Raw genomic sequence first — 23,412 nt, 5'->3', positions numbered from 1 at the left:
TAGGAAATTCCTGGATATTTGGTGGTGGAGCTTTGGAAGAGTGAAGTTTGGGGAGGGAAGCAACCTCATAGAGTCCACCTTCTCTCCAAATGATTTTTGTCCTCTGTCATCTAGTGTAATTCCAGGTGACCTTCAGTCCTCATCTGGAGGTTGGCAACCCTAGTTTCCCTGTAGGAAACAACTACTTTGGAGAATTAGAGATGTGTGTACCGAGGGGAAATGGCACCCGGAGACAACTAGGTCTCCAGGTGCCCCCTCACCCCACGCTCAGGGGTGTGGCTCAGGGGAGAATGGAGCCTATGGCATTATATTCTTCTGAAATCCCTTCCCTCCTCAAACTCCACTTCCCAGACTCCTCCTCTCAAATCTCCATGAATTTCCCAGCCTGGAGTTACATATCCTTCTCACCCAACAGCCAACCTGTCTTTATGTGCCCCTCTGTCTCAAGCTTTCTGTCTTTCACCCTCCCCCTTCCTGCCCTGCTGCCTCTATGTTGAAAAACTATGGTCTTTGTCCACAGTGAGGACAAAAGCAGCTTACATTAGTCTCCTCTTCTCCTTTTTATCTGCACAACCCTGGTAGGTTGATTAGGCTGAAAGAGTGTGACTGGTCCAAAATCAATCAATCAATTTGAGTCTGGGTTTCAAAGGGTGGCAGCTGTTGAACAGTAGCAAACAATCAGGCCTAGCTCAGTCATGAAGACTGTGTTACTAAATTACTCAGAGGTTGTTGCCAGGACAGGGTTGACCTACTCCAGGTGATACCTGGAGATCCCCCAGAATTACAACTGAACTCCAGACTATAGAAATCTGTCTTTTTGAGCCTGTGGACACATTTGGAATTCTGACATGGCATGATGAACATAGCAACAAAATGGCTGCCATGGGTGGAACCAACTACAAAATGATTGCCATGGTTTAACTTCAGTAACTTTGTGTTGTGGTGATAACTACTGCCAGAGCAACACTTTAAAAAATCTAAATCTATTCACCCAATCAAATCTCCAACAGTCAGTCAAAAGCCCTATTACGCCACACCGACTTCTTAAAAAAACTTGGTGGATGCCAACAGTGACTCTGGGTACCATTTTAGGAACCACTGGGGTAGATAATATTTCCATTTAATATGGTGACTTCCTGCATTCTGATTCATGAGTGGAAGCAGCTTTTGTGACAATGAAACCATGCATTTCCACGAGTGCTAGTTTATTTAAAAGGAGCCTGCTCATACAACACTGCCTACATTTATAAAGATGGAAATAGATTCATGAGTGAGCAAACATAGCCATGGCTGGGAGTTACTATGTTGCACATCAGCCTGTAGATAAAGTGGCAACCATGCATGATGAAAATTGCTGCATGAAATACACATGTTTCGGCTGTGGTTTTTCAGTGCTTGTATTAACTATTTATTTAGTTAGTTGAAATTTTCCTCTCAGCCACATCTATAATCTATTATTGAATATTTATCCTGTCCTTCCTGCGGGGAGCTCCAGGTGGTATACAGAGTTGTCATTGTCTCCATTTTATATTTATAACCACCTTTGGAAGTCAGACTGACAGAAAGACACTTGTCTCAGACCTTCTAGCAAGCTTCAGAGTTCAGCAGAGATTATATGTTGATGACTATACATGAGAGAGAGGGGAGAGAGTGCTTTAAATTTTCATTTTCCGCACTAGGAAGTACTTCCTTGTTGCCACTTATTTTTCATTTGAAGATTGTTTTGAGATCATGCACTCCTTATTCTGTTTCTCTTGCAAAATTCTTACAGACCTTTCCATGACATGCTAAGGGTCCAAGATCCATACAGATCCCTTAATTGTATTTCCACATTCTTTCCCCCTTATGAGTAGTCATGGAACCTCCACATTAAGTTGGGCCCTGGTGTCAGGAAAGCTGTGCATAAACCCCCTTCCCATACTTCATCTTTCCTGCTACAAATTGTACTCCACTTCTCCAGAACTTCTTGTTTTCTCTAAAGGGCAGAACATACAGCAGTATATAGCTAGGAGAGGGAGGATTTGCATAGGGAAAATAGTTTACCTCTTTCCACCAGTACTGCAGTTGCAATCAGGGCTGCTCCTCCATAGCTTTTAACAAAGGAGGAGTAATGTGATCATGGATCTCCCTATGCCTCATCCAGTCTGAACAGAAACCAAGTTGCAAAAGCCTTCAGATGTTTCACAACCAAAGCAAAATACTGAGTATATAATCTCAACAACACAACGATCTCACGAATGATGAATGCCCTGTAATTATCTGAATTCTAGAACAGTATTGACCTACAGCAAAGCCCATTTCATATGTTAACATTCTATAACAGGGGTCCCCAAACTACGGCCCGGGGGCCAAATGTGGCCCCCTGAAGGCATTTATCCGGCCCGCCAGGCATGGCGGCGATGGCTCCATTCATGTGCAGTGGGGGCTCGAGGGAGAGGAGGAACCGGCCCCAACGGCTGTTGATTGCAATTACATGATGGCACCCCCAAATCTCCATGAATTTTCTGACCCAGAGTTGGAAACCTTACACATGGCAACTCCTGCTCCGCCCTTCCCTCTCGGCTACTCCATGTGTTGCTCTCAGGCTTTCTGTTCCGCCTCACTCCCATTGGCATCAGCCAGGCTGGTGAATCGCTCGCTGGCTGCTAGGGAGGAAAGAACCCAGGAAGATACCTGATCCTGGGTTAGATGGAATGCTTCATTGGGAAAGTTCTGCTTTTTTTTTTTTACAGGGGAAGGTATTCCACAGCCTCCCCAACAATATTTGGAGCCCACCCTGTACTTGACATACTTTGGTCACTGTTCTAAAAATAGGCCATGACAGAAAGGCTGAAAGGTGAAATCAAACATTTTACAATCATTTGTGCATAGGAATTTGTTCATAGTTTTTTTTTAGTCCGGCCCTCCAACAGTCTGAGGGACAGTGAACTGGCCCCCTGTTAAAAAAGTTTGGGGACCCCTGTTCTATAAGAATAAAATGTGAGGGGATCTGTATTTCTCGCAACTTTGTGTACAAAATATGCCTTTTCAAAATTTGTAAATGGCTTCCACTGTCTTCATGGTTGAAAAAGAACTAGGGGTGATGAGAAGACAGGATACACATTTTGACGCTCCCCTCCAAAGTAGAAAAAAGTGCGATTCATCTCCTTCCACCTGGCAGTCCACCCACTGAAATCCGTTTATGCCAGTCTTTTTTTAATTCGGACTAAGACGCACGCGATAGTACACTTTATTGCTTCTAATGAGAAAATGTTCACTTTGTGAAGGCCTGTCAGTGGGGGTTGAAACACCCGGTTGCGTTGCTGGTCGGCAAATTCCCTTTGGAGTTGCAGAACTGGGGTGTGACCCCGGCCACACCATCGCTTCTTGCACCGATAGACTCAACAGGAAAAAGGCGGAGAACAGACCAAGGGGGAGAACCCGCGCGCCACTTTCTCTCCACCACCCCGCTGTGTGACGTAATCCACACGAGTCATCTGATCCCCAAGTGTGTCAGCATGCATAGACCCTGACTCACCAATTTCCTCTCCCTCCTTGAGATTCCAGGGCCCCAGGGAGGCGGCTTCCCTTTCTGGGGCAGCCGCTCTCCCCCCGTCCCCACCCAACGCTCCCCTCAGTTCCACCGACAGAAGCGCGCCATGCCCCTTTCCTTGGGCTTCCAGGAACCTGATGAAATAAGCGGACCCTGAACTCCTGGGTTTTGTTTTGTTCTGCTGCCAAGCACTAAACAGCAAGGCGACGCCTCGGAGCACATTCGCAGGCACCGAAGGGAAGAAGATCGCCGAGGGAGGAGCGAGCCGGCGGGAGAGGAGAGAAGAGTGGGGGCGTGCGCGTGCCCTCCTGCTCTGCCTCCTTCTGCTGCCCGGCCTATCTTGGAGCTGGGCTCTTTGCTAAGCCTTCTGCCGCGGCTGCCATGAACCGGCTGGGGAGCAAAGACGGCGGCGAGACGCTCATCGAGATGTCTCAGGCCACCGATGGTGAGTTGGGCTGCCTTTCCAAGCGCCGGGAGAAGGGAGGCTCGCCTGGGAGGGCTTCCACTGGTGTTGGGCAAAACGAGGGAATCCCGGGCTTCCCCTTCAACCTGCCCCGCGGTTTCCTTGGCTCGCCCTGTCCCGGTGCTGAAGGCAGGCACCAGGCCCGGGACCAACATAACGGTGCCGCCGGCCGGGGCGGGGTGCGGCGAAGCCCGGCCCGCTCGGCCTTCTTGACTTGGCGGCCAGGAATTTCGCTACCCGGTATTGGGTGGAGGAAACGCCGCAGGGTCACTTTTTCCACCCGGGGAGGCGGAGGCGCCCACAGGAGACCCGCCCTGGCTAGAGGAAGGCCCAGGGAATTTTCTCCTGCCAGCGGAGAGGGGCGGCTCCCTCTACCTTGGGAAGGCGACCAACTTCGCCACCCAGGCCGCTTTCAGATGTCCCCGCAGAAAACTACGAATCCGCATGGGTGCTCAGAGATCCTATCGGAAGGACTTCCACACGTGTAGGTGCTCATGTCAGTCTACATGCATTTTATTTCTTAGCGAAAGGCCTTTCCATATAAAGAAGATACATGGTGAAGCGGCCTTCAGAGAGATCCTGTATGGGCATGACAGTGCACTTCAATGATGTCAAAGTACTAGAAGCAGATCTGTTCCCCAAAGAGAAAGTAAAAGTGGGCTGCACCCTGGCATGCCCAGAATTCATTCTTTGTTGGTTCCTGGGATATAAAACTGGCATTCGTGATTAATTTTAGCTAAAACTTTGACCATAAACTCTTTCAAATGCCATTTTAGCTAAAATTTAGGCCCAGAACTCTTCCAAATGCTAGATCTGAGTAATATATCAGGGGAAAAACTCCAATGAGACTGGGCTAATGAATATGTGCTGAGTGGTTTTCTCTTACTAGTAAGTAAGTGTAATCAGCCTCTTATATCTAGAACTAAAATAAATTTTCCTTTTAACTAATACTTTATGTAGAAAGTACATTACCAATACATTAGAAATGCATTAGAAATTATGTAAGAAAGTACATTACCGATCGGGAATGTACCAATACATTAGAAACAGCAATTTGATTAATAACAGAAGTCCATAAGTGATCAAAAGACAAAGAACACTTCTCTTTGTATAAAATGGCAGGCTTCCTTTCCTTCTTTCAAGTTCCTTTGATCTGAATATATTGAACTGTAAATAGGGAGCTTTTATTTCTTTCAGGAAAATATGTGGAGAGATACTTAGCCACAGCAAGCATAATCCTGGGATCTCTATCCACCAACAAATAGGGGACTATATTATCTTTAATCATGAAAAGATAGGGGCAAATCCGTAAATCACGAGGGCCAAAATCATTCCAAAATCACATGGGGCAGAGAGTCAACCTTTTTCAGATTGCATTGACAGGGCCTATCTGAATAAGGCCGATTATAATATCGCTCAAATAAGACTGCAGAAGGTGCAGGGTTAAAAATTGCTCTACAATACTGAGGGACTATTAAGCTGGGATATTTAAAGGTGGGAGAATTCCAGAGAATTGGATGGAGCATAATCTTTGTGCTTGTGAAATTGAATTGAAATAATGTAATTCTTTTATATGTTACTTAATAGTTAATAGAGATTTGCTTCTTCCAACCTTTAATACACTGTCCTTTGTTAGGCCAAGGTTGAGCATTTTCTTGTTTTTTTCTTGCATCTAGTGAGAATAGAACTTTATTAAGTTCATGGAGTAGGCTATCCTTTTTTTTGTTGAAAAAAGTTACCTTTAATCTGTGTTTGAATTCTTTAAGCCGCACTTTAGCTTCAATAGATCCTTGACCCAGTTCTAACCTGAAAGATACCCCAGCAACATGTTTTGGGCTTCCTCTAATTTGCCACAAGAATTGACAAAGAGGCTGGTCTAAATTCTCACCAACACAAAGAATCCATATTGAAGCTCCATGCAGGAGCTGAATGGTGAGCTTCATAATTATATACACTCTCCACTCTCTCCTGCATGTCAGGTACCATATTTTGCTTCCAATACCAAGCAAAATTGAGTCTCATAATAAGATTTAGAAGAATTTCTTGATACATCATAGGAAAACTAGACATATTTTTTAAATTTAAAAATCTCTGGATTTAATTTATCCACCTCATATTAAGGGATTACAAATATTTTCACATAGTGTCAGTCTGGGATATCAGCTTTAATTTTGGAAATTAGCTACTGTCTTCCATTGGATTGGAATAATGTTCTTTATCAAGCCAAGTACTCTCTGCATTGTTTGGCAGCTTTCTCCAGAATCTTAGGTAGAAATGATTCCTAAGTTCAAGTGAAGTGACAAATTTGGAATTCAGGGAAAAATGCTCACAAAACACAACTAATTCATAATCCACAGACTACTTTTCACAACAAAACAAGGCATCTGATATTATATTGTAAACATATTATTAAATATATTTATAGTACAGAAATACACATGCACAAGTATACATAGGCTATCGACAATGATTGTAGTAGGTTACCTGCCTGCATTATGCCTTCCTAGCTGACTCAGAATCAGTTATGGCCCATTGCCTTGGTGAAAATATGGTGGCATCTTTCCCACAAGGAAGAAAGAAGAGGGTAAAGATCTACCCAACTTGCTAGCTGTTCCTGGCAGAATAATTCAGCTGGATCGAAGTTAGTTGAAAAGATGTTGACTGGAAAGGGGTAATAACCCATAAGCAGTGGTGCATATATATATATGGTATCTTTTATCAATTATACAATGTATCAACTATATTGTATCAAATAGATGCTAATATTTATATAATAGATGACATGATTGTGTTTGTTTACAGAGAGTTCCTACAGTATTATTTGAGATGTATTAAACAACTATGCCAAGTTATAATTATGCCAATAATTAAGTTTGGGGCCTTTTTTATATAGGGCATGTTGTTTGTTCTTCTACCTTTGTTTTTCAACTGTTAGATAAGGCCTGAATGGGCACAGTTAAACCTCTCACTTGTGTCTTGGGAGTACCCAAAGTCTTTCAGTTTCATATGTTACCAGCCAAAGATCCCAAGTGGAATGAAAGACTTACAAAAATTAAAAGCTAATACAAATAATTAAAATACAATACAAAATGCTGCTGGGAAGAATATGGTTCTTAACTGGACTGGGGACTATTCATGATGACAAGATGCTTCGATACTGTTTATGCTTTTTCTAATGGCTCATGCTGCCAGGTGGGAGAGTGGTTGTAGGTATGGTGAAGGAGATGTAACAAACCATAAATAACCTCTGATTGTTCCTTCCTTTTTCTGCACTTCCTCATTTGAGAAAGAGGATGGTTCTCCAGAATTTATTTTATTTTAATGTGTAATGCTTGGGACAGCACTTAAAAAAAGGTCATTCCAAGTACTCAGTAAAAAAGGTTATGTTGGTTATATTTTTGGTGACAACCTAACCCTGGTTTCTATGCACAAGGCCCATTTTCCTAAGGCCCCTTCTGCACATGCAAAATAATGCGTTTTCAAACCACTTCCGCAACTGTTTGCAAGTGGATTTTGCTATTCCGCACAGCTTAAAAGAGCACTGAAAGCAGTTTGAAAGTGCATTATTCGGCATGTGCGGAATGAGCCTATGAAAATTGCAACTCCAAGCTGTTTTATGCTCAACCACTGTAAAAGTTACTTTTAAGGTGCCGCAGGACTCTTCAGGGACTTGGATGAAAAAGAACTGGAGACTTAGAGGCCCATCCAAATCCGGAGGCGGCAAGATGCATAAATTAATAAATAAGATGCCTGAACCCTGAAACACTTCCCTATCAAAATTGCCACTCCCAAGCTGCACCACGCCATGGTAAAATTTAGTCTGCTGTATGAGTAAAAACAATAGGTGGAGAAACTGCATGAGAAAAAATACATTACAGTGGAACCTTGGTTTTTGTCGTCCTCGCTTTTCATTCGTTTCAGTTTTCATCAATTGCATGGGTGAAAAAGTTGACTTGGTTTTCATCGATTACCTTGGTTTTTGTCAATTTTCGGTGCCTGCTGTCATTCAAAACCACGTCAATAGAGGACGACCCAGGACTGCAAGGTAGGTGGCCCAATGGTGTCTTGGTTTTTGTCAGTTTCGGTTTTCATCGGCTCCTGCCGAATGGATTACCAACGAAAACTGAGGTTCCACTGTACCTCCATTTCAAGCAGTCTCCCCTTTTGAATAGCCAGTAAATGGTTGCTGCCAAGAAAGCAGTTTGAAACAATCACTGAATTGGCTGTGTGGTTTTCTGAACTGTGTGGCTATATGGTTGTTTTAGCTCCTAACATTTTTCCTGCATCTATGTCTTTGTGGCAGAGTGTGGAATGTTTTGTGTAGTTGGGTATTTGTTCTATCCATCTCTGGGGTGGTAGGGTGAGGTGTATATCCTTTAATCAGAAGTGGGATCTCACAGGTTCCTGAGAGTAGGTTACTAATTATTTGTGTGTGCCGAGAGGGGGTTACTAATTGGTGATTTTGCCACATGATTTTTGTCTTAGTTACGCCCCTCCTCCATTCCTCAGCAGTAGCATGCAGAACTTGAAGCAGTCTAGCAGGAGGTGCGTGGCAGCCTGCGCCTGCGTGCATTTGTTTCCTGCCCAAGGACCAGCCCAGCGGCTGTGTCCTTGCCACAGCCCCAACCAGCAATGCCCCACCCCCGGAATGCCCAGCCACACCCCCGTCATGCCCCGCCCAGCCCCATTGGCTCTACGCCACTGTTTGAATCCCACCACCATGGAAACCTGTTACTAAAATTTTTGGATCCCACTACTGCCTTTAATCCAGGGGGATTTCATTCACAGTTGCATGTGTATGTGTATGTTGTGGTAGGTTGAATGTGTGTGACTTATCTCAGAAATTGGAGTGAGGTGAAGCGGTAGGAAGGGGAAGAAGTTTATAGTATCTGTTGGATTGTTGAATGATGTTTAAAAGTCCCCTGGGTTTTGGTTTTGATGTTTTTTAATACTGGTAGTCATGTTTTGTTGATTTTCAGACTCTTCCTTTTTGCTGAAACTGTCTCAGTGTTTGTGGATTTCTGCAGCTTCTTGATGTAGTCTGATGCAGTAGCTTTCAGAGATGTTAAGAATGTCTGTGTTATCAGCTTGGGTTAGAGCATGTTTAGTTAGTTCTGATTTCTCGGGTTGGTTGTTTACAGTGGCTTTCATGTTCATGAGAGCCAGAGTGGTATAATAGTTAAGAGTAGGTGGACTCTAATCGGAGAACTGGGTTTAATTCTCCACTTCTCCACATGAGCAACTGACTCTTATCTGGTGAACTGGATTTGTTCCCCCTTTCCTACATTCCTGTTGGGTGGCCTTGGCTAGTCATAGTTCATTCAGAACTCTGTCAACCTGACATACCTCTGTTGTGGGGACAGAAACAGAAAGGAGTTTGTAAACCTCTTTGAATGTCCTTTCAGGAGAGAGCAGCAGTGCAGTGGTTGGAGCAGCAGCGGCATAGTGGTTAAGAGCAGGTGCATTCTAATCTGGAGTAACCAGTTTTGATTCCCCATTCTGCCGCTTGAGCTGTGGAGGCTTATCTGGGGAATTCAGATTAGCCTGTGCACTCCTACACATGCCAGCTGGGTGACCTTGGGCTAGTCACAGCTTTTCGGAGCTCTCTCTGTTGTGAGGGGGGAAGGGAACAGAGATTGTAAGCCCCTTTGAGTCTCCTACAGGAGAGAAAAGGGGGATATAAATCCAAGCTAAAGAAAACTCAACTCAAGAAAAGCGGGTATAAATCCAAACTTTTCTTCTTCATTTATTCTTGTCAGAATGCTTCATTTTGAAGTCCCCATGTATACTTATCCACAGCTACATGGTATTCAATAAACTCCTACAGAGGTAAGTTGGGACTTTCTTGTCCTTTGCTGACTGCAGCATTTATTGTATTTTTCTGGTGGGTCTGAAGATTGTTCGAAGGTTGTGCTTTTCCATCAGGTTTTCCATTTGTTCTGTGATTTCCTTCCTAATACCTTCCTAACGGGGAGCTGTTTTTCTTCAGTTGTTCACCCCCAGTTTTACAGTTTTGATTTCCACATGCAGAATCTAGCTTCACGGGATCAAACTGAACTACACTGAACTACAGATAGGGAGATGCTATTTCACCCTTGGTTTTGACAGAAAATAAGCTGAATTACTACTGGAGCATGAACATTTAATCTAAGATGAACATTTCAGTTGATATGGCCTGTATATACAAGTGGATGTTATAGCTAGCATGATGTGATTGGCTATATCTTATTTCCCCCACTAAAACTGTCCCTTGGCAGTTGGATTGATTGCCAGCAGCCATCTAGGAACTTTCTAGGCAATTTCTTTATAGCACCAAAAATATCCACATGTTCCTCATTTATATGAGAGTCAAATATTCCCCCAAGAAAAATGCTTCTGATTCAAGGACAGCAATTTTTAGTGCACTCAAATTTCAAGATATTATCCTTGAGAAAATTGAGTTCCTTACCCAATTACTGGGGTCATTTTGATTTATTATTTGTAGTAAGGTTGTGTAAGTGTCATCATATATTTTTTGACTAGTGCTCCCTTTCCCCCAATGCTACTGCCATGTGGATGACCTTAACACCAGTGTTTGACTGGTAAAGAGGGAAATTGCACAAGAAATGGCATAGACTAAGGGCCAGAGTCATTTTTACATATGACACTAAATGTGCCTTTGAGATCCTCTTCCTTGCCTATGCTAATACAAGATAGTAATGTTACATTTGATTGGATCATTTTAATAAAGCTGCAGTAGAATAGGCAGTGGAGACGGCTGGTGTATGTTGCTGCAAAGGAGCAAGTGTCATTTCTGGTGGCAGCTATTTTGGACATAGCTGAAAAGTGAACAGACTAGAGTGGCTGAATGATGTGAATGGCATAATGTGGCACTTGGAAGATTTACCATCCAGAACTACCACTTTGACCCCGTGCTGCTGACCACTGATTAGTCAGTAGCACTGAGGTGCTACTCTGGTTTCAAGACAGAGGTTCCTTGGATTAGTAGAAAAGCAGACCAGGGACTTGAGATCTCTCAGGCCGCTTCTGCACGGGCCAATAAATCTGGGCTGTGGACGGGGAAAACCTGTTCTGGGGGGAACTTTGCATGGTTCCTGTCCCTAAAGTGAGGCTGCATTCTATCTTCTCCAAAACGGGTTATTTGAGAATTGCTATGCTCAATTCTTTGGTTTTAATGAGGGTTGCAGTAGCTCATGATCAAACGGCTGCTCTGGGAAGCGCTTTACTTGGCCATGCTTCCCGGTTTTTAAAGGTCCCCAACTCACAGCTGCATAGCCACCCAGGGTCACCGGGATGGCAGCATGGCTGTGAGTGTTTATGCCAGCCTGCCTGTGTAGCTATGCAGCAAGGGAAATTGGAGCAAAAAACACCCCGCGCATCCATGTGAAAGTGCAGCAACCTACATTGTTTCTGCAGGCTCTGGTCACTGCCTTCACGGAGGCATGCAAATGGGAAAACAAGAGCAGGTTACTTTATCCCGCTTGCAACCGCTCTCCCTGTGCTGTGCAGAAGGGGCCTCTGTCTTGAATGGGATTATACACCCCTTGAAAAGCCAGGTTTGCAACTTTGAAGTACTACTCAACACAGAGGTCACTTGAGAAAGCCAGGCGGTTCCAGTGATTTGGAATGCTTTTGTCCAGCTTCAGCTGGTATGTAAGCTGTGCCCATTACTGGCTTAGTTTGCCATGGTGATCCATGCCTGGATTACATCTAGACTGGACTATTGTAATGTGCTGTACTTGAGGTTGTCCTTGAACAGTGTTCAGAAGCTGCATCCAGTGCAGAATGCTGCTGTTAGACTGCTGGTGGAGCCTATTGGGAACATGTGACACTGATATGGCAGCAATTACCTTGACTTCCAGTCCACTCCTAAGCCCAGTTAAAGGTGTTGGTTTTGTCTTTTAAAGTCATATGTGGCTTGGGACCAGGATATTTAAAAGATTGTCTTCTCCCATATGTTCTTTTAGGGAAAGTATCTCTTGACTGTCTTAAAACCAAAGACATTCATTCGGGTACATTTTGTTGCAGCCCCATGATTATGAAACAACCTCCTAAGAGAAGTGTGCCCCCCCCCCATTCAATCTTTAGGAGGCAACTGAAAACAGTTTTATTTAGGACTGTATTTGATTAATTTGGTGGTAGTCTTAAATTGTGGTTTTAAATTCTGACTTTTATGATTGTTACTTTATTCATATCTGCCTTGAGTTCCATAAGGTAGAAAGATGGCTAACAAATGTATTGTCAAAGGCTTTCATGGCCGAATTCAACTGGTTGTGGTGGGTTTTCCAGGCTGTGTGGCCGTGGTCTGGTATATCTTATTCCTAATGTTTCATCTGCATCTGTGGCTGGCATCTTCAGAGGTGTATCATAGAGAAAAGTGTCCAGTGATAAGGGAAAGTTTAGTGGGCTATATTGTCCATGACCCAGGGTAGGGAACCAATCAGTAAGTGTTTAGGTGAAACTTGCTATGCAAAGGTGTAGTTGAGTGCATTGTATTGCAAGTGGGGTTATCAGTCCATTTTTTAAGTACTGGTAGCGAAGCTTTGCTAATTTTCAGAGCCTCTTCTTTCTTGTTGAAGTTGTCTTGGTGTTCATTAATTTCAATGGCCTCCCTGTGCAGTCTGACATAGGAACCTTCTGAATTGTCCAGAATTTCAGTGTTCTCAAATAAAATGTTATGTCCAGTTTTGTTTAACCCATGTTCTGCAAGTGCAGATTTTTCAGGATGGTTGAGCCGACAGTGTCTTTCGTGCTCCTTAATGTGAGTCTGAATGCTGCATTTTGTAGTTTCTATGTAGACCTTTCCACAGCTGCGATAAACTCCTGCAGAAGTGAGGGGGTCTCAGCCCACACAGGCTCACCAGGCCTGATTGGGAGCAGGGGGGTGGTTCCTTATCTGGTTCATGGGCCTGATAAGCCCTCTCAAGGGCGGGATACAGCTCCTGGGTCGAATGTTTGACATCTCTGATTTAAACAGTAATGGAGAATTCTATCATTTAGGTTACATTGGAACACACCAAGCCTTTCACTTTTGCTCTAATTCCAGCACCATCTCCTCAAGACTCATTGAATGGGAAAAAATCCTGAAATTTACAGGATGATTTCAGAGGGACAGTGGGACTTTAAAAAAACTGGGCAACCTTATGGGGGTGAAAGATGGGATTTCTGAAATGGAGGGTAGTTGTGCTGGTGAAGAAAAATGACAAGTGAAGGAAGCCAGATGATTATGTTTGTTTAGAGGTAGCCATGGCAGTAGTGGACTGAGTAATGTTTTCTGCATGTGCACCTCTGTCTTTTGATGCATGGGACTAATCAGTTTAAAACTGGAATTCTAAGTACAAGGCTGAAAAAAAGGTGTTCATTTCCTGTTACAAATTCTTGATTATTAATGCCCTTTATAATCTGAATCAAATATTCCAGTACAAACTGAATGTTAGATTCTGTTGTAAAACATAATTGGAGTACATCCTGAAGAACTGTCTGATTCTGACACACAACACCAAATTGACTTGCTACATGTTATCATGCTGCCTTTCACTTAACAGTTTTTTTTCTTGTAGGTTTCTGAGATGAAATTATTCCAGTAAATAAGGGAAAGATGAACAATTACAAAGTGTGTAGTCGAGAGCATTCCAAAAGCAGCAATTTCTGTACAGATTTGAAAAATCCATTGCATTCATTTTTACCTTCCCGTTAATCTAAATAGGTCTAGTGTTATTCAGGGCTACCATTTTCCAGCAACCCTTCACAATGGCTGTTTCTGCACAGCGGCGGAAACACACTTCCCGGTGGAGGCTCAGAGACTGCTCGCATGGTAGTGTGCAAGCAGCCTCCACTGACCTACCCATCCGGTGCTGCTTTGGAGGGCTGGAGGGACATGCCCTTGCTGCCCTCCAACCTCCAGGGGTTGGAGGACAGCGTGGGCATGTCCCTCTAGAGCAGCGCTGGATGGGAAAGTCAGTGGAGGGGACAGAAAAAGCAGCGTCTTCCCTCCGGTGCTGTTTGCACCGTGCCAGTGGGAAGACGATGCTTTTGAAAGCGGCGCCTTCACGCCGCTCGGGGCTGGTCAGTACAGGTGTGAACAGCACCCCAGGGATGGTGTTTTCACTATCCCTAGGGCATTGTTATTCGCCCTTGTGGAAACAGCCAATCTCTTTTCTTCTGTGTGAAAAACACAGGAGTCACACACATCCTGCCCAGACTGAGTAGTGTCATGTGGTTGCTCCCAGCGGCTAAATCCCCATGTGGATGCAGCCTTGGTTCCAAATGTCCTCGGTTCCAAACATTCATTCATTCATCCACCACCTCTCCATGTACATGTGAAGAGTTCAAAATTGCCACACAGCACATTTTCTCATAGCTAGAAGTAATTTTTTTAGTACCAAGTCACTTTTTTTCAGAGGGTACAGTAGACCTCTTTAATAGTTGTCTTGAGAGATGTCTGCTGTAGCACCTGCCATATTTTTGTTGTTGTTGTTTTGTGCCTTTAAGGATGAGAAATGCAGATACAGTAATTCCACACCAGCCATATTCTAAGTAAGAGTGCTGTTGTGGACTCAGAGGCAATTGCTGTATGTTTCAGATAATCAGAGAACTGACTAAATTGTCCCGCTGATTTTTGAAAAATTGCAAAGTATCAGGTATACATAAGTGATTCTCTACCATTCTTGCCTCCAGAAGTACTGGACAGAATGTACAATTCACCCCCGCCTCTGCCAAAAAAAAATCCTGTGTAAGTTGATTTTGAGTATACAAAGGATAAATGGCAACTGCTAGTACTTAATTTGTTAATGCTGGCAGGATAAATACAAGTACACGTTTTAAGTTATTGTTTGTATGGTTTGTGTCATCAATTTCAGTGTTTTGTTCTCGTCAGAACATTGGCTTTCTGTATTTTAAAGGCTCAGGTACATAACATAACTGAAACAGCCAGAACTTTCTTTCATTAAGCAGCATCTGTATATGATGTTTTGGCTTAGGAAATTATTATACATTCATGGGAGCAATGAACTAGGTTTCAAAAGTCCTATTTTCCAATATGCAAATAAAACATAGTTTTTCTCTTATCAGCATTTTTAAATCAACAGGTTTATTTTCATGGTGATTTATTTATTACATATAGCAACAACATTGTACTTTGTGTATAATCAAGGAGATCTTATCAAAAGGTAGGGCACATTCCTGAAGCTGTCTTTCAGAGATGCAAACCACAGTATTGCATCTCTGTCTGGCCAGATTGACTGATTGTGTAAGTTTCAGTGTCTTTGTGAATCAGTAGGCAACAGACCAAGAAGCAGTAATGCCTTAATTTTTTAGGAGTTTGCTTGTTTTGAAGGACTAAAACCCTAGATTTGCATGAGTTCATAATCCAGATAAATTCTTTTTGAAAATGCACACATTAAAATAGACAAAATTGCTATTTTCTTTGGTAGCCACATGTTAGAACGCTGCCATTTTCTGCAGAGTAAATTTGTATCTCATAGTATGGATTTAGAGAATTTGGGAGGTAAATCAAATGCAGAGAAAATCCTGACATACTTTTGGAGTGCTCCTGTCAGAAGAAACTGCTAGCAACCATATTTAGAAGAGCTGGTAGTTTTGTTCACTGGAGTTTACAAACAGGAACAACTGACTGTTTATATATTTTGAATTCTGCACATGTAACTTGAGTCTGAACTCTTAAAGGATAATTTTTATAAAAAGAATACTGTAGTTTAAAAAATTACAAAAAAAAATACTGTAGTAAAAATTCATTCACACGTTAATACATACAGAGAAAGGGAGCTTCTTGCAAAGTCATGAGACTGTTTAGTGAAAAGTAATCTTACCCTTTTCCTGTATTTAATGCAGGCAGTATAGGCTTTTTGGAAAAAGTGTCAATTAAATGCCTTGACAGTACATTTTTAAGGTTTGGATCAGTACAGAGGTTGATTCCAAATGTAGTGGTGTTTTTAAAACTGAACTTAAAGTCTTAATATCCATAATGATGAATGTAGCTTAGCGGACAGGAAATGAATATAGATGAATGTAGCTTAGCGGACAGGAAAATCATGGGGAATGAGACATCTTTAAAGTATGGAATAAGTCAGTGTGGTCCCGCCATTGGCACATAAGAAAAATTTGCTGTTCTCCTCATCCCAAATTAAAAATGGAAAGTGACCCTCATTGTGGGAGCTCTTGCAGGACAGATTGGTTCGGCATGGGAAGGATTAAACTAGTTTGCTCCACCTCATTTGCCCCTCTGATCCCTTCTCACATTCCAGTTATCACAGAAAATGCAGGTTTGGGAATATATTTGCCATAATCATATCAGTCCATGGTTTTATTTACTTTGTTTCTTTATAATGCCTATGCTTTATTTGTAACCAGTCTAATGAAAATGAACACGCACCCATCTGATTAGAATTTCAGGTGAAATTAAAAATCCGTTGATATCATTTCTACTTTCTCAGGTAATAAGAAGTTCCAGGTAGATCATCCCAGGGTTATTTCCAGAACAGTAGCTCTGTTAGGGTGTTGCAAAAAAAAAAAACTTAGCAAGAATATTTATAGCTGCAGTCAAATTGTGTTAGTCGAAGGTGTCACAAGACTTATCCCAGGCTTAGATTCTTAGGTTGAAGAATAAGAACTTATAGGATATGTATAATATTTACTTTGTTTAAAAATGTACAAACAGTACATAAGGGAAGGAAATTAGTAGCTCAAAAAAAGCAGCAGATTCTCTGTCTCTAATCAAAAGCCTTGAGAGAGAGATTGGATCTTGAGATGCCTGCTTGTTTCATTTCCACTCCTGATTCTGTTATGCTCTGTCCCTCCTTACCACTACTTTACCATACTGAACTTTTTTGTGTTGCTATAGCAACCTGAAATGCTAAGCTAAACTAATTATTTTATGATGCAACATATGATTCCTTTTGAAAAACACCTTTAAAAAGGGGGTTATATTTTTCTGCAAACCTGTGCTTTTTCTTTTGTTTACAGAAATCTGCACCCCAGTCTCTCTTCTTTTTTTTGCCATCGTCACAGCTGACTTAGGGCAACCCTGTAGGGTTTTCAAGGCAAGAGATCTTCAGAGGTCATTGCCTTCCTCCATGTCACAACCCTGGTATTCCTCGGAGGTCTACCATCCAAATACTAGCCAGGGTTAGGGCTAAGAGTGTGGGACTGAACCAAGTTCACACAGCTTCCATGGCATGTGTGGATTTGAACTGGGTTTCCCAGGTCCTAGTCTGAGACCATAATCACTACACCACTCTGGCTCTCACCCTAGTCCTGGTAAGCTCATTCTATGGACTGTTTTGATCTGGATAGTGGGGCTATCATGGATATTAGATATATAATACCCAATATTCGTTTATTATATTTACATACCTTTTTATTATTTACATTTGTAGCAAATACATCCGTTGAACCAATAAAAACTGAAGGGAAGATGTCCAGAAATGACTGGTTGCTCCAACCTTTTTGTTATACTTTTCGTAGTGTTCAAAGCAGTTAAAGTTTAACTACCTGTTTAATATACACCAGCACCATTTTTGTAGAGGGAAATTTAGAATAGAGAACAGTTTGGAGTGGGAGTCTTTGTCTCCCCCACCAAAAGGACATGCATTTGACACTCTGTGAAGGAAATATTACACTTGCAAAGCTCCTTTCTTGTACTTTTCCAGGAAAAAAAACAGCAGCTTGCAACATACAAAGGCCCCACAACACTCTTATAAATCAATAATATAAGTACATAACAGTTTGATCATAGGTAACAACCAATATTAGTGTGTGGGGGGGAATTTAAAAATATTGCTGGAAGTGGGAGAAGACACCAAAGGCTAATTTAAACCTTTCCAAAACAAAGGTAACAGGTCAATTCATTGGTTGTACCAGGAGGTCATTCCACAGCCGCTGGGGCAATACTGTTTGTTTTGCATATACTGATGAAATGTGGAACAGGGTCTAATTAGTCGGAGAGAATTGGTGGGGGCATTAGCATGGATAAGTCATGGCCGATCACTAATCCTTAGAACAACACTTTTAGATACACCAGGATACTTATTCCCCACCCTGTACTTATGGAAATGTATTTTGTTTGTTCAGCATCTCTCGCAGAATAATGAACCTTCTCATGGGATGGTGATTAAGCAAAGATGACATTGTTTTTGCATTCATTATGGTGCCTGTAGCTTGCAGCCATAGTCTTTGTATGTACACACTGAAGTAGATGAATATTAGAATCATAATTGCTGCAATTTTTATGAAGTGAATTTGAAAGACCAATCTGATACCCATCAGTGATCTAAATGGACGTTACATATCTTCTAGGTTGATGGTTTTCCCCATAATGAAGCAAAGTGATAACTAGCAATACTTATACCATGGATAGTGGATACTGGTTTTGTTAAAGGAAATGGTAGTTTGGTTTTATTGAGGGAGATATTTTGGTTTGTTTTCCTTCCATTTTTCAAATGGTTTATCTGCAAGGCATAACAGCTGGTTAAATATTTGTGATAGACATTGCTTAGATACAGTTGGTACTTAGGCATTGTCTGTATGCTAATAGAATCTCCTTCAGCTGATAGTAGATACCAACTACAGATGGATTTAACACATACACACCTTGGAGTAGTGTAATATTATTTATCATTTATGTTATAGTACTTCAGAGTGTTCAGGTCATTTAAGTATTTCATTTATACTATCTTAGTACTCTTTACAACACCCCTGAGATGCAAATCTGTTATCCTTATAATAACTGTGAAATAGTGAAATAGTGGCTTATGTAACACAACATGAGGAATCCATAACAGTTGGGGGAACTGAACTATGGACTTCAAGCATTCAGCTCATTCCCTTGGCTACTACGCTAAGGCGGATTCTGCATGGACCAAAAACAACGGTGTGAAAACGATGCAAACCCTTTTACTCCATTTTGACCCATTTTACACTATTTTCACACCGCTTTTTTTGGCCCATGCGGAATCCGCCTAGGACACAACTGAAGAAGAAGAAGAGTTGGATTCATATCTCCCCTTTCTCTCCTACAGGAGACTAAAAGGGGCTTACAAACTCCTTACCCTTCCCCCCCCCCCACCCACAACAAACACCCTGTGAGGTACGTGGAGCTGAGAGAGCTCCAAAGAGCTGTGACTAGCCCAAGGTCACCCAGCTGGCATCTGTTGGAATGTACAGGCTAATCTGAATGTCCCAGATAAGCCTCTACAGCTCAGGCGGCACAGCAGGGAATCCAACCCAGTTCCTCCAGATAAGAGTACACCTGCTCTTAACCGCTACACCACTGCTGCTCTTAACCACTGCGATTTGAAATCTGTAACTGGGTCTTAACTACATCATGCGGCATGAACCTGTGTTCACTTTGGTTAGCTAGTGCAAGTACATCGCACAGGTGTGACATAAGGACACTGGACTGCTGTTTGGAGGAGGAAAAAAGGACTACAAGAAAAAAAATTGAAAGGAGGAAGCAAGCTGTCCCTTACCTTTTGAGGTCATGTGCCATAATTGGAACTTGGAAAAGAGAGTCTGGCTTCTTTTTTTGGAATTCATTGAGTATGGGTTTTGTTTATAATTTTGCAATTCTGAAAAAGCTAATCTGGGGATGGGGGCTAAAGCAGTATTCTGAACTCTTGGCTGAAAATAAAGGGCATTGAATGACCTGATTTACAATTGTTCCTTGAGGAGAATAGTTGCTCTTTTTGTGCTGTTAATGAAGATGGTTTAAAAGAAACAAAAGAAGTATGCAAGTTCCTCGATATACTTTAAAATGCATGTTGTTAGATAAGTTGTCTCATGCTTCTGATATTATCTTTTTCTTCTTTTGTATCTATTGCTGATAAAGAGTTCCAGGTGTCCCACCCTGGAGAAGCCCCTATCTTTAGGTGTGGTGCAGTTTTATAGTTGACATTCCAAGGGATCATGTGGCCTTTGTCAACAGTGCTATTTGGTAGCTGGAGACTTTTACTGTTATCAGGCATGTGGTAAAATAGCAGAAGTCCAGAGCCATACAAGCTAGAAAGCAGCACTGCTAAATTTAACTTTTATTCTGGTCTTTAATTTCCCCATAATTTGACTTTGAAATTATATAGGGATCTGTGGTTTGTTGTTCAAAATTTAAAACTATAGGACAGGAGATCTGAAAAACTGGAATTAGCCAGTTCAGAGCAACCCTGACATGCATCTTGCTGACAAATACAAGTTAAAAACAGATGTTTGGGGAAAAAAAAATCTTTTGCAAGTCTACAGTGGGTAACTATTAGTGGAAAGTACTGCAGGGAGATATCATCAACCGTTATCTAACTCTTATTACAATTCGTCAGTCTATTCCAGATCTAGAAAACCTCTGAAGTAACTTACATTTAAATGCCATAAATACATTAAAAAGGGAATAAAATTAATTTCAAATAATAAAAGCGATTGCATTTTTATAGTGCAAATAAATTATAATGGTTCTGTGTTCAAATGGAGGTAAAAATCAGAAAGACTTCTGTGCTCATGTAAATAAAGCATCAAAAGGGACCTAGAAATTGTGGACCATATTGGAGAAAAGAGAAGAGCACCTGTGTCTTGTGCAATTGGACAGAGAACTGAAGAAAAGGGAAATTGTACAAAAGTACTTTCACTGAGGTCTTTCTGATTGTTGAGGCTAGAAAAATAATCTCTTAAAGCTGGCCACAAATCAACTTCTTGAATTGTACAAGTCAACCAATATACTCTGCTTTGATTTTACTTAGATCATTGTATCCTTAGACTTAATAAACTGGACTTCAAAAATTAGACAGTGCTGGAAAGAACAGGACAAAACCTGAACTGTAAACAAGTCCTGCACAGGGTGGCAGCTAGAAGCAAAGCTGGCACTGGCAGGAAGTCTAAAAGGAAAGGAACCACCCTATCACTTCCCCTGTTTTCTCAAGTCTGCTTGGGCTACCCACAAGTGAAGGATTCTTCCTCCCCTCCCCAACCCCTTCAATTCCTGGTAAGTGTCACAGCGAGACTGCTTTCACTTTTACATCTTCCAACCGAATAGAGACTAGTGAATTATAGAGAAAGGGATTTTAGTGGGATGAATGAGTAGAAGGCTTGCATTCATTTGACAGCACTGTCATCTGATGAAGTGAACACACTGGCCCTTTCCGCATGGGGCCAAAAACAGCGGCCCAGGGACAGGAAAACACTGGTCCCTGGGGAGCTGTTTACACAGGCAGCGCTGCTGCAATGCAGCAGCGCCATACTGTGCAACCCCGAGAAGCACAAAGGCACCGCTTTCCACCTCCCTTCCTGAGGGAGGTTTTTGGAAAGTGCTTCCCATCGGCGTGGTGCGAACAGCACCGCGTTGAAGATGCCACTTTCCCGTCCCCCCCACTCACCTTGTCCTCCAGCATCAGTCTAGAGGGCTGCTGAGACCCGCCCACACTGCCCTCCGACCCCTGGAGGGCAGCGTGGGCGGGTCCCTGCAGCCCTCCAGACTGACGCTGGAGGACGAGGTGAGTAGGGGGGATGCTCCATGTGGAGCCGCCTCTTCTGCACCGGCCTCTGTGGGGGCCGCTCGCACGGTCCCATGTGAACAGCCCCCTTCCCTCCACCAGCATAATTTCTGCCGGTGGAGGGGTGCCCAAGAGGCTGTGCGGAAAGGGCCTGACTCTCAGAAGCTTTATACTCTGGTCTTTCAGGTGATATTGGACTCAAATTTTGTTCTACTGCTACATACAAACATGGCTACCCACCTGAAACTCACTTTCTGGGTAGCAGGATAATGGAGAAAATCTAGGCTCTTATTGAGGCCACTGGCATGGATCCAACCATCCTCCTGGGAACCTTCCTTCAGTTTAAGGTCCCTTCAACCAACATGTTCCTTTTCTTACAAAGGAAGACTCGTTCGGCTGGAGAGAGGCTTCAAACTTTGTATAGGGGAGTGGTAGGGTTGGGGGATAAAATCCAAACCACTATGGAATGAGGAGAGCAGGATAGGAAGCCAGGAAGTAAAAGGTAGGGTGATGCTGGAAAGTGACTACAAAAGGTATGGCTAAAAAGACAGCCATTATCCCGGAAAGATTGTGGTGTGTCAGTGAAACCAAATGCAAAACTCAAGCTAGGCAACTGGACCTTTTCTCCTAAACCCCACTCCCTGTGCTGAGTGGTTGTGGAAATGGACAAGCAAATTTGACCTCAAAGTTGGAGGTGGGACATGCCGGAAGGAGTGATGGTGGTAGTGGTAGGAGGAACTGGAAGAAAATTGAAGCTGTAAGAGGAAATAGAAAATGGACTTCACTATCTCCTATTTTGTACAGGTCTGCTTTACTTCTTGCTTATGTTGAACCTAGAGTGCCTCTGTCCTCTAATATGCTTTCCTTCAGGACAATTTTTTCCCTCCTTTTATTTTGTGCTCCTTTCCTTCCAGAACTTCTCTTTCACCCATTTATCTTCCTTTGCCATTACAGGGAGTTATTATTGTTGGAGCCTGTTTCCCTGATGGAATGGAAGAGAGAGGGTCAGTAATTAGTTTTAAAGCTGGGCTCTGGCATCAAGGCCTCCTCTCTTACTGTCAGTGTTTTTAGCTCATGAAACTGAAAAACACAGTTGCCTCTGTCCTATCAATGAACAGTTTTGTCTCTGACTGATTTACATTTCTAGCAGCCAAATGGCAAATATTATCATGCGTATCACTCTTGACCTTTAGGAGGCAACTGACAACATTTGATTAGTTTGAGTATTTCTGCCTATGGGCAGATTTAAATGATTCATTTCAAAGTGGTGGCTTTTATGTGCCACTGTGTTTTTGTTTGCATTGTAAGCCCTCCTAAACTGATTTGGAATCAGATTGTTGAACACAAATTATGTACATTTATTTTATCCCAAAGTTCAAATGAATTGAAATCTTCCCTATTAATTGCGATTTCTTCCAACTGTTTTCTGTGAACTATTTGAGAGATTAGTTGACAAAATAAATAATGCAGTCATCAAACAAGATAAAATATATTCACCATGAGCTAAGCCCGCAATAAATACCTTTTTTGATTAAAAAAATAGGAAAATTTAGAGGAATCTTAGGCAGATATACTCAAATGCTATGACAGAAAATGTAAAGACCTTACCTAGTCTATATGACACCCTAAGGAGCTCCTTGTTCGCACACATCCATAACATTGTCTTGAAAATATATAATTCCAATGGAAATCACTTATTCAGGCAATACTAGGAAAAGACTTTAGGATTTTTTGGACTATTGATGCTAAGAGCTGTTGCACATCTTCTCCTGTTGCAAGTATAGACCCTTTGCAATTGCAGGCATACTTTAGTAATCTTTTGTATGGCCCTTTAGATTCCCTTACATCACAGGATATTTGTCGCCTAACGGAAACATCCTTGTGGCCCCCTGTATCAGCAGATGAAGTTAAAACCTTAATTCTTCAGCTCA

The 23,412-nt window shown here is 42.2% G+C and overlaps 1 protein-coding gene across 1 annotated transcript in view; it reads left to right on the top strand.

Annotated features, from left to right (window-relative positions):
• The first annotated feature begins 3,482 nt into the window (after positions 1-3,482).
• The window catches only part of ANO5 (anoctamin 5), an 82,001-nt gene continuing 62,071 nt past the window's right edge, over positions 3,483-23,412 (top strand). Inside the window, exon 1 of the mRNA XM_048484587.1 lies at positions 3,483-3,977. Coding sequence (XP_048340544.1) covers positions 3,914-3,977 — 64 coding nt within the window. The 5' untranslated portion in view covers positions 3,483-3,913. The remainder of the gene's footprint in view (positions 3,978-23,412) is intronic.

Source organism: Sphaerodactylus townsendi, linkage group LG02, assembly GCF_021028975.2.
Source record: "Sphaerodactylus townsendi isolate TG3544 linkage group LG02, MPM_Stown_v2.3, whole genome shotgun sequence".
Taxonomy (NCBI): domain Eukaryota; kingdom Metazoa; phylum Chordata; class Lepidosauria; order Squamata; family Sphaerodactylidae; genus Sphaerodactylus; species Sphaerodactylus townsendi.
Note: the sequence above shows the minus strand (reverse complement) of the source record. Positions and strands in the feature narration are given on the sequence as shown.